Source organism: Ranitomeya variabilis, chromosome 4, assembly GCF_051348905.1.
Source record: "Ranitomeya variabilis isolate aRanVar5 chromosome 4, aRanVar5.hap1, whole genome shotgun sequence".
In the NCBI taxonomy this organism is placed as follows: Eukaryota; Metazoa; Chordata; class Amphibia; order Anura; family Dendrobatidae; genus Ranitomeya; species Ranitomeya variabilis.
Genome location: NC_135235.1, coordinates 619,737,397 through 619,748,952, shown reverse-complemented (window position 1 = coordinate 619,748,952; position 11,556 = coordinate 619,737,397). Strand labels below are relative to the sequence as shown.

Below are 11,556 nucleotides of genomic sequence, written 5' to 3'. Positions count from 1 at the left end.
AAATACGGCAGATAGGAGCTGGGCCATAGAGATTCATTGTACCGTATGCAATCCGTATTTTCTGCGCCTCTCATACGTCCGTAAAAGGCACAGTTTATGCTTTTTCTTAGTTCTTAAGTCACTTTTTTTTTGTCTTGCTTTATTTGCATCTTTTGTCACATCTTAGTCTCCAGATGCAGGAATAAAATAAAACTCGATTTCGTACACCACTTGGATACCAGAGCACCACTGTGGGGAAAAATAAATAAAAATCGTCAACAAATCTACGTCTAACGCAAACCGTACCCATGTTGTCAAGGAAATGCAGAAGATGGAAGAGCTGACGTAAAAATGCTTAATAAACACATTTACTCAAACTTTTTACATATTTAAAAATGGTGAATATATAGACAAGAGCTAAGAGAGGCAGAGAACTGAAGATTCAATCTTTAGTGTAATATTCAGAATATAATACATGCAATGTAAAATGCAGCTGCACCTCAGGCACTGTAATATAGAGTGGGATCTCTCTCTCTCCGGCACTGTAATAGAGAGCGGGATCTCGCTCCGGCACTGTAATAGAGAGCGGGATCTCTCTCCGGCACTGTAATAGAGAGCGGGATCTCACTCCGGCACTGTAATAGAGAGCGGGATCCCACCTCGGCACTGTAATATAGTGCAGGACCTCGCTCCGGCACTGTAATATAGAGCGGGACCTTGCTCTGGCACTGTACTATAGAGTGAGGCCGTGCTCCTGCACTGTAATAGAGAGCGGGACCTTGCTCCTGCACTGTAATAGAGAGCGGGACCTTGCTCCTGCACTGTAATAGAGAGCGGGACCTTGCTCCTGCACTGTAATAGAGAGTGGGGCCGTGCTCCTGCACTGTAATAGAGAGCGGGACCTTGCTCTGGCACTGTACTATAGAGTGGGGCCGTGCTCCTGCACTGTAATAGAGAGCGGGGCCGTGCTTCTGCACTGTAATAGAGAGCGGGACCTTGCTCCTACACTGTAATAGAGAGTGGGGCCGTGCTCCTGCACTGTAATAGAGAGCGGGACCTCGCTCTGGCACTGTACTATAGAGTGGGGCCGTGCTCCTGCACTGTAATAGAGTGGGGCCGTGCTCCTGCACTGTAATAGAGAGCGGGGCCGCGCTCCTGCACTGTAATAGAGAGCGGGACTGCGCTCCGGCACTGTAATAGAGAGCGGGATCCCACCCCGGCACTGTAATATAGTGCAGGACCTCGCTCTGGCACTGTAATATAGAGTGGGGCCGTGCTCCTGCACTGTAATAGAGTGGGGCCGTGCTCCTGCACTGTAATAGAGAGCGGGGCCGCGCTCCTGCACTGTAATAGAGAGCGGGACTGCGCTCCGGCACTGTAATAGAGAGCGGGATCCCACCCCGGCACTGTAATATAGTGCAGGACCTCGCTCTGGCACTGTAATATAGAGCGGGACCTTGCTCTGGCACTGTACTATAGAGCGGGGCCGCGCTCCTGCACTGTAATAGAGAGCGGGGCCGTGCTTCTGCACTGTAATAGAGAGCGGGACCTTGCTCCTGCACTGTAATAGAGAGCGGGACCTCGCTCTGGCACTGTACTATAGAGCGGGGCTGTGCTTCTGCACTGTAATAGAGAGTGGGGCCGTGCTCCTGCACTGTAATAGAGAGCGGGACCTCGCTCTGGCACTGTACTATAGAGCGGGGCTGTGCTTCTGCACTGTAATAGAGAGCGGGACCTTGCTCCTGCACTGTACTATAGAGCGGGACCTTGCTCTGGCACTGTACTATAGAGCGGGGCCGCGCTCCTGCACTGTACTATAGAGCGGGGCCGCGCTCCGGCACTGTAATAGAGAGCGGGATCCCACCCCGGCACTGTAATATAGTGCAGGACCTCGCTCTGGCACTGTACTATAGAGCGGGACTGCGCTCCGGCACTGTGCTCAGTTCAGGAGTCTAGTACACTTATATCATACAGAAGGACCATTGTGACCACTGGGTGCTTTATAGATATAGTTTTCAGAACCTCTGCTATTGCAGTAAAGTGTATTTAAGTCCATCTGATATGTGCTGAGCGATGCCGCCGGCTCACATATTCTCTTCTCTCAGGTGCTTCGTCTTCCTATGGGTCTTGCTCTTTCGCCAGCTCAATGAACACCTTGAACAGAGGTAGAAGAGGCTGTATGAGGACACAGCAGTGCTGAAAATGCACCCGCGCCTCCCCCATTTATGGCAAGACAGGACTAGGTTACCTGCTCCAGGGTGGGCTGAGAGAAGTTGTACTCTTCTATGTTGTAGGCTTGCTTAGCTGTGGAGGGGAGGACGCAGATTACACCTCATCAGTAATATTAATGTATTGTGCCCTTGCCAACTCCTAAAAGCTCCAGTAAGTGACGTTGTAAAACGCACAGATAAAGACTCCTGTCCAAAAAATTGACTATGTATAGAATTGCAATATTCACATGATTGGATTGAGCTGCAATACCACACACCGCCAATAGACAAGGGTGGCGCTGTTTGTTACACTGCACAGCATAAATCTTACTATGTGACTGAGATCTTATACCTTCCTCCAGGAGAAAAAAGGCATGCGACAAGGTGCCCACATCTTCCTTTGGTATCTTGTATGCCAGCAATGAGGAGAATCTGCGGGAATAGAGCAGGACCTTATGTAACACCAATGCTCAGATGACCTGATATTCTGCGCTAGTCACCAGCCATTACTCACACATTCTGCCCCCTAGTCCTCATATTACTGTTGATATATGTGCGTAATGAGTGTGATCCATGGTATCAGTCCACAAATAATCTTTGTCATCTATTTTTCATATTTCTGCTATTTCTTATGTACCAAATTTACACTATCAAGAAATAAAGGAGAAATGAAGGAGGATCTGACTACAGATGGAGTATTTGTAGTCTGTAACCATGGCAAGTTGTAGCGCCCCCACTGCCGCAGGGCCGAGGGGTACCCGGTACCGGGCCTCTGAGTCTCTGCTCTGGGGTTGTCACGGTGGCTAGACCCGGTCCGTGACCCTGCTGAGGGGCGTACAGTAAATGATATGATGGATGTGATGAACGTGGATGGTGGTGGTGGTGCGGTGCAGTAAATAACGAGGACACCAGGTTGCAGTCTCTTTACTGAAGATCTCTGGGTCCTCAGTCCGGAATACGGTTAACCAGGCTGCGCAAGTCCGGCCGGTCCAATGGCACCTCCAGAGTTCTCTTCACAGGTGGAAATCGGTGCCTTCCTGCTAGCGCTATGTGTTGCAGTCCTTCCCTGCTGTGCTTACGGAAAGTCCCCACAACTGTTGTGTCTGTTTCTTAAGTTCCCTCACAACTCGATTAGATGATGTTCTGCTAATCCTCCGTCCCTCCCTGATGTTACGGTTAGGACAGCACCCGTATGACAGGTAGGCTCGGAGCTCTTCCAGGACCCTAGAGTCGCCCCTCTCCACAAGCTGCCCCCCAAGACTGCATAGGTGATTTAGGTAAGACAGCCCGCCTTTGACTGACTGTCCTGCCGTCGGTTTGAAGTATTGCCTGGAGCTAGATATATGAATACTTCCTCGGCGTTCCGGCTGCCGGTTGTGCGCCTCAGTAGGATGTTGCCTCGGTCTTACAGCACGACCCCTACTGGTATTTCTCCTTGTTGCTTTGATCTCGTTTCTCACTCAGCACAATCTATCTCGCTTCCAATCCTTCCTTGGGCACCGCCGCTATGCTGAGCAGGCACGGTCCCGTTACGTTCTCTCTAGTTGCCAGGCCTCTGTCAGGATCCCACCCCTGACAGGGACCCTACCGAATCTTCCCCCACAACACCCTCTGCCACAAGGTGTTGCCTGGTTCCAACCCAGTCAGCTTTCTGTTCTAACTTCCTGCCTGACCCCCAGTTTTACCAGTATGTGAGGAGTGGCCTAATGAATAGAACCCTTAGCTCCCCCTGGAGGCCCGGCTGTGAAATGTATTGGTGTCTGTGATACCTGGTCAGATGAACTCCTTCAGTGCCATCAGACGTACCATAGCTCCCCTTAGTGGCGGAGCCACAGTACTGCAACGACCAGGACTCTGGGGCGCTGCACTTGCATAGAATGTGACTGACACAGGTTCTCATGGTAGCAATGAAAAAAGCAACAACATATAGAGGGCCTAGATTGGGTAAAGTTAACAGATTTGGAGAGAAAAAATGTGCTCATTACATACAATGGAGAGAATCCTATCAAGAAGATGTAAAGAGGTCAATAATGTATCTTATATGAAATTAGCAATCATAACCAATCCCCTAGGGTTCCAACCTCAGCTGATAGGTAGGGACACTGAGGCAAAGTTTCTGTCTCCCTTAGAATTTTTCTGAGTAGTTCAATAGTGTTAATTAATGCTTGAATATTTGACTTGGACTACCAAACTCGCCATTCTAGGATGCATGATAATGGATGTTGCATTTATGCTAACAATTAAAAGTTATATTTTATGGGTTTTGTTGGTATATCTAATGGTAGCAATGACCCAGAATGAGCCTCACCTGTCCTGTTGCGCTGCGTGAGGAAACAGCTGCATCATCTTAGTGTGGATCTCCTCCGGCTGCTGGGAATCTTTCACTTTGATCTCCAGGAGATAATCTTTGCCAAATTTGCTCTTGAGTTCCTGTATAGACCCGATGCATCTGGGAAGAAAAGCAGACATTGATTTGTTACACAGCACCAGATCCGCATAGGAGTGGCCGCACGAATGTTGTCCAGCTGTAACGAGCACTAATGTTTTTGGGTTTTTTTGTACTTTCCCCAATATGTGTCAGAAAATGAGAAAAGCCCCAAAGCGCAGCACAAAATGGACTATTCCAGTTCAGCAAAGTCTTAGACGTGGCCAAGAAATAGCAAAGGTAAAAAGTGAACTGCTTATGATGTTCAAAGAATTTTTAAATAGACTTCAGCGCTTCTGCAGACCTATGTGTCTCCATAGTAACAGACTACAGACAATCCTTGTGTAGTCTGACCCTGCAGTCATATCTTTTCCATATTTCCACTACTTGCTAATGTACCGAATGGATGTTGTCAAGAAGTAAGGGACAAATGATCTGACTACACATGATTGTAGTCTGTTTCCATGACAACACATGGATGCTGTAGACACAAGGCATTTTTTTATTTAAATACTTTGGAAAATAAAGGCGGACATAACCTCGACTAATCTCCATTAACAAGCTTTCAGCTTCTGATTTACCTGAGTTTTCCAGAAATGATAATGGCGACCCGGTCGCATACCGCCTCTGCCTCCTCCATGTAGTGGGTGGTCAATATTGCCCCACGCTCCTTGTTTTTGAAAGCCGCCCTGATGGCTCTCCTTTAGTGTAAGAAGAAAGGTAAAAGCTAATGACGTGGAGCTGTTAGGTGTCATCAGATTTTTTTTTTTCTTGCCCCCTTACCAGAGACGCTGTTGACCTCTGGGGTCCAGCCCTGTAGAGGGTTCGTCCAGGAGAGCAATGGTAGGATTACCCAGCATGCTAATAGCAAAACACACCTGAAATGGAAAGCAACAGATCGCATGGTACCGCAGAACTAAAATTCATTGAAATATCTTGGCTTAATTGAGTCCAGGGGGCGGTCCTAATCCATAAATGACAGATCACATAAGGCATGAGATCGCCCTCTGGACTCTTATAAGTCCAGACTTTTGCAGCTTCTCTTGCGACGGACCCAGGATTCCCACTAGAGTTGAGCAAATTTTTCAATATTTGGTTCGGATTACGTTCAGCAGTGAATATATTTTTTGCAATATTCGCAGGACATCTTTGCCTTTATACACTTGCTTTGGCAAAACTGATGTGTATTTGGTCCTGCCAATAAAGCTTCTTTGAATCTTGAATCATTGGCAGCAGAAATGAGCAAATATGTTTGGAAACTATCGTCATACATAGATTCGGCACGAATAGGGTACCAATATGGCAAATTCGGATTAGGCGATTAATTCCAAACATAATCCCCATACTGTTGCAAAAAAGTGCTACCTTGCGTATTTTTTCTGTGTGAGATTTTCTCCCTTTGATCTGATAATACCTGTGTGACCAGAAAACTGGGATTTCTGACCTGAACAGTGCACTGCTCACCTTTCTGCACACTCCGGCCGATAACTTCTTGGCCGCTTTTCCCATCTGGTCTTTCAGATCCAAAGCATCGGAAACACTGAGACAACAGAAGCAGAAAGTGAAGTTTAGTAAAACGTTCCTACAACTTTCTCACCTACTTTGTGTTTCTGGTCCTCACAGTGATGTAGACCTCTTCTGCCTGTCTGTGAATGCAAAAAGGCTGAACGTTCCTCCTGATTTTAGGTGGATTTTCGTTTAAACTCCTTGGCACGTATAGACGTAACATTACTTCCTAATGAGGGGCCGCGTTACCATAAATAGGTCGTGATGGGCTTCCATGGCAAGTGGGACACTATACGATTCTGTACCACTTTGGGCCCAGTGTATAGATCAAGTGATCAAACGATTGCAAGCCCAAGGCCCCCCAATGGGGACTGAACAAAAAAGTGTAAATTAATAAATTATATTTTATTAACCTTTTCAGATGAACTTAATGTGACCGTCTCTAAACTTCTGAATACACATGTTCAATTGGTCTATGATTTAGTACTTTTTGCACAACTTGCTGTTATCTAACAAGGAGCTTAATGGCAAAACAGGTGTTTGATCCATGAATCGGACAATATATTTCAGGGTTCAATTAGAATTGGTATTAAATAATCTCATCATACTGTTCACATTTTTACATCATGAGAACAAGATGACATCTAACAATTGATGAACAGTACCTTGTCACTGTGAGGCTTCAAGCAGGGTGTGGCCACTGAGATTAGAGTGTGTTCACCAACAGTTTGCAATACAGAGACTGGAAAAGTCACAAAAAGGCAGAGAAGTTGACATCCTTGACCCACATCCCACACTGATGACAGCATCTCTGTGAACAATGCCCTTCGGAACTAGATGATGAGTGCCACACAACTCCAGGCACATTTAAGGGAGGTGAGAGGCACCCAAGTGTCTTGTGAGACCATTTGAAACCATTTACATCCCATGGTCTGCGTGCTACACAACCTGCAAAGCTACCTGACCACACCACCAGGCACAGGTGTCATCGTCTTGCATTGGTCAGAGAGCATGTAAGCAGATGAGGGACTCCGGTCCTGTTGACTGATGAAAGCAGATTTACGCTTGGCAGAAATGGCCACCAACAATGTTGCAGACGTCAAGGAGAGCCCTATACATCAGCCACTGTTGTCACCAGATGAGACTTTGGTGGTGGTGGTGTTACAGTGTGGGCAGGTGTGTCTAGTCAATACAGAACTGCCCTACACTTTGTGAATAGTACAGTGACAACCCCTACTACTTGATTAACATCATTAACCCAGTCATCGTCCATCTGCCACGAACAGCACAGGCCTAATTTCATCTTCATGGATGACAATTTTCCAGCTCATTGACATCGCATCATTACGGAATGACTGCTGGAGACTTGGGTCCCTCAAATGGAGTGGCCTTCACTTTCCAGTCCTGAATCCCATAGAAAACCTATGGAATCAGCTGAGTCACCATGTAGAAACTCGTAACTGTACCCCAGAACCTCAGTGACCTGAGGGCCACCCTTCAAGAAGAGTGAGATGCCTCAGCAGACAATAACTTGACTTGTGAACAGCAGGAGACCTCATTGTCAAGCTATAATTAGTGCTCAAGGACACGTGCCAAGATATTGACATTTTTTGTTGGGGTATACCCACCACTGTTGTTCGCTTTGGCTTCAATAAATTGTTTGAGATGAGGAAATCACCACTGCATGCTTCTACTTAAATGCTTTACTTTCATGCCAAAATATCACTGTAGTATCAACTTTTTTACGTTTTCCATAAATGTCACCAGAAAGCCAATATCCCTTTAATAATAACTTTTTTGTGGAGAGGTCTGTAATTTTTATCGTAGGTACATTTCAACTGAAAAATACATAATTTAAAAATAAAATTCATTTTATTGCATGAAATTATTATTTGATCACCGACCAACCAGCAAGAATTCTGGCTCTCATAAACCTGTTAATTTATCTTTAAGAAACATTCCTACGCTGCACTCATTACCTGTATTCATTGCACCTGTTTGTACTTATTACCTTATAAAAGACACCTGTCCATGCAATCAATCAAATCACACTCCAACTTCTCTACCATGGCCAAAACTAAAAAGCTGTCTAAGGACACCAGAGACAAAATTGTAGACCTCCACAATGCTGGGATGGGCTACAGGACAATAGGCAAGCAGCTTGGTCAGAAGTCAACAACTGTTGGCACAATTATTAAAAAACTGAGAAAACACAAGATGCCTGTCAATCTTCCTCAGTCTGCGGCTCCATACAAAATCTCGCCTTGTGTGGTAAGGATGATTTTGAGAGAGGTCAGGAATCGGCGCAGAACTACACCAGAGGACCTGGTCAATAACCTGAAGAGAGCTGGGACCACAGTCTCAAACATTACCGTTAGTATCACACTACACCATCATGGATTAAAATCCTGCAGGGCTCGCAAGGTCGCCCTGCTCACACCAACACATGTCCAGGCTCCTTTGAAGCTTGCCAATGACCATCTGGATGATCCAGAGGAGGCATGGGGGGAAGGTGATGTGGTCAGATGAGACCAAGATAGAACTTTTTGCAATCAACTCCACTCTTCGTGTTTGGAGGAAGAAGGATGAATACAACCCCAAAAACTGTCCCTACCGTGAAGCATGGTGGAGGAAACATCATACTTTTGGGGTGCTTTTCTGCAAAGGTGACAGGATGACTGCACCGTATTGAAGGGAGGAAGGATGGGTGAGGTCTTGGATTGTGGGATTTTGGCCAACAACCTCCTTCCCTCAGTAAGAGCATTGAAGATGGGTCATGACAATGAGCCAAAACACACAGCCAACTAAGGAGTGGCTCCCAAAGAAGCATTTCAATGTCCTGGAGTGGCCTAGCCGGACTCAATACCCGAACCCAATAGAAAATCTTTGGAGGGAGCTGAAACTCAATGTTGTCCAGCGATGGACCTGAAACCTGATGGATCTGGAGAAGAGGAGTTGGCCAAAATCCCTCTACAGTGTGTGCAAACTTGGTCAAGAACTACAGGAAACGTCTGACCTCTGTAATTGCAAACAAAGGTTTCTGTACCAAATATTAAGTTCTGATTTTCTATTGTATCAAATACTTATTTCATGCAATAAAATGCTCATTACACAGGTCAACAAAAAAAAAAAATTTTTCTGGTGTCCAAAATATTTTAATGAATTTGGGGTATTTTTGGGGTGCTGATTATGAATATGCTATCAGTTTTGCCAGATTGGCTCAAGTTTTTGACATTTTTGGTATCTTATTTATAGCACTTGTTGGTAAATGCGACGCATCATCTCATTAATTTCTTTGGATTAGTACTTGAACTGAGCAGTTCTCAATATAGTTTTGTGTTAATTAGTGTTCTAAAAGTTTGTTCATAACTTGATTTTTGCACTAACTTTATGTTGTTGTCTGTTTTCCAGTGAAAAGCATGAACTCATCAAGAAGAAGTTGTCTTAACGATCCAGACTCATTCTGTTACATTTGTGGTGAATACACACTGCCAAAACATAGAAGAAACATAACAGACTTCGTAAAAAAAGTGTATTTTGCCTATTTTGGGGTTATGCTTGGGGACCAAGACAAGTTTTGGGCACCACACATAGTGTGCAAAGCATATATCGAATTATTACGAAAATGGAGCCAAGGACAAAGAAAAAGCTTCAAATTTGGTGTTCCAATGGTGTGGAGAGAGCCAAAAAATCATCATGATGACTGTTATTTCTGTGCAGTGCAAGTGCAAGGATTCAATAAGCATAAGAAACGAAAATGGGAGTAACATGGAATCTGCAAGAAGGCCTGTCCCTCATTGTGAAGATGTGCCTGTACCTGTGTTTACCATAAATAACAGTCATCATGATGATTTTTTGGCTCTCTCCACACCATTGGAACACCAAATTTGAAGCTTTTTCTTTGTCCTTTGCTCCATTTTCGTAATAATTCGATACATGCTTTGCACACTATGTGTGGTGCCCAAAACTTGTCTTGGTCCCCAAGCATAACCCCAAAATAGGCAAAATACACTTTTTTTACGAAGTCTGTTATGTTTCTTCTATGTTTTGGCAGTGTGTATTCACCACAAATGTAACAGAATGAGTCTGGATCGTTAAGACAACTTCTTCTTGATGAGTTCATGCTTTTCACTGGAAAACAGACAACAACATAAAGTTAGTGCAAAAATCAAGCTATGAACAAACTTTTAGAACACTAATTAACACAAAACTATATTGAGAACTGCTCAGTTCAAGTACTAATCCAAAGAAATTAATGAGATGATGCGTCGCATTTACCAACAAGTGCTATAAATAAGATACCAAAAATCTCAAAAACTTGAGCCAATCTGGCAAAACTGATGACATATTCAGAATCAGCACCCCAAAAATACCCTAAATTCGATGAAATATCTTTGGCACCAAAAATGCTGTTGACCAGTGTTATTTATGTAAAAATCATACAATATGATTTTCTGGATTTTTTTTTAAGATTATGTCTCATCGTTGAAGTGTACCTGTGCTTAAAATTACAGACCTCTCTATTCTTTGTAGGTGGAAAACTCGCAATATTGGTAGTCTATCAAATACTTATGCATAATGTATGAAGTACTTATGCTTCTGCACAGGTTGCAACAAGGATATGTCCGCCCCTGCCTTAACCGTACTGACTTGGGGAATCATGTGACTGCGCAAGGAGCACAGTGAAAACAAACCCTTCAAAGCAATGGCAGAATTGCATGTTTTGCACCATTTTGCAGCACTTGGTTTTTTATTCACCCATTTCCTGCCACTTTATATGATAAAGTAAACGGTGTCATTTAAATCCACAACTTGTCCAGCAAAAGAACAAGCCTAATACAGCTATGTTGATGAAAAAATATAAAAGTTATAACTCTTGGAAGAAGGAGGGAGAAAAAAATCAAAGTGCCAAAAATAAAAAATACCCAGTCCTGAAAGGTTAGAAGAACAGTCCTTAGGACCATGCAGCCTGGGGGAAATGACCTGTGAAGCACACTAGCTACATGCTACTGTGACATACTGACCTCTAGTGGTGATTACTGCAACATACACCTCTGTGGCCTCCCTGCTAATTCTCTTGCACCACTCCAGTCTGTCCTCAACTCTGCTGTCCAGCTAACCCACCTCTCTCCTCGCTACTCCCCTATTTCTCCCCTCTGTAAATCCCTCCACTGGCTCCCAATTCCCCATTGAATCCAGTTCAAACTACTAACACTGATCTACAAAGCCATCCACACCCTGTCCCCTCCCTGAACTAATCTCCCAATATCTTCCCTCACGTAATCTTTGATCCTCTCAAGACCTCCTACTCTCCTCCACACTTATTCGTTCCTCACACAACCGCCTCCAAGATTTCTCCCGAATATCCCCCATCCTTTGGAATTCCACGCCTCAACACGTCCCAACTATCAACCACCCTCGGATCCTTCAGACGGA

At 44.7% G+C, this 11,556-nt stretch overlaps 1 protein-coding gene across 1 annotated transcript in view; it reads right to left on the bottom strand.

Annotated features, from left to right (window-relative positions):
- Window positions 1-329: 329 nt before the first annotated feature.
- LOC143766073 (ABC-type organic anion transporter ABCA8-like) overlaps window positions 330-11,556 on the bottom strand; it is a 153,761-nt gene continuing 142,534 nt past the window's right edge. The window contains exons 33-39 of the mRNA XM_077253456.1: window positions 6,079-6,154; window positions 5,398-5,492; window positions 5,196-5,315; window positions 4,498-4,638; window positions 2,542-2,621; window positions 2,228-2,283; window positions 330-2,133 (exon numbers count right to left, since the gene is read on the bottom strand). Of these exons, the coding sequence (XP_077109571.1) occupies window positions 2,098-2,133; window positions 2,228-2,283; window positions 2,542-2,621; window positions 4,498-4,638; window positions 5,196-5,315; window positions 5,398-5,492; window positions 6,079-6,154 (604 nt within the window). The 3' untranslated portion in view covers window positions 330-2,097. The remainder of the gene's footprint in view (window positions 2,134-2,227; window positions 2,284-2,541; window positions 2,622-4,497; window positions 4,639-5,195; window positions 5,316-5,397; window positions 5,493-6,078; window positions 6,155-11,556) is intronic.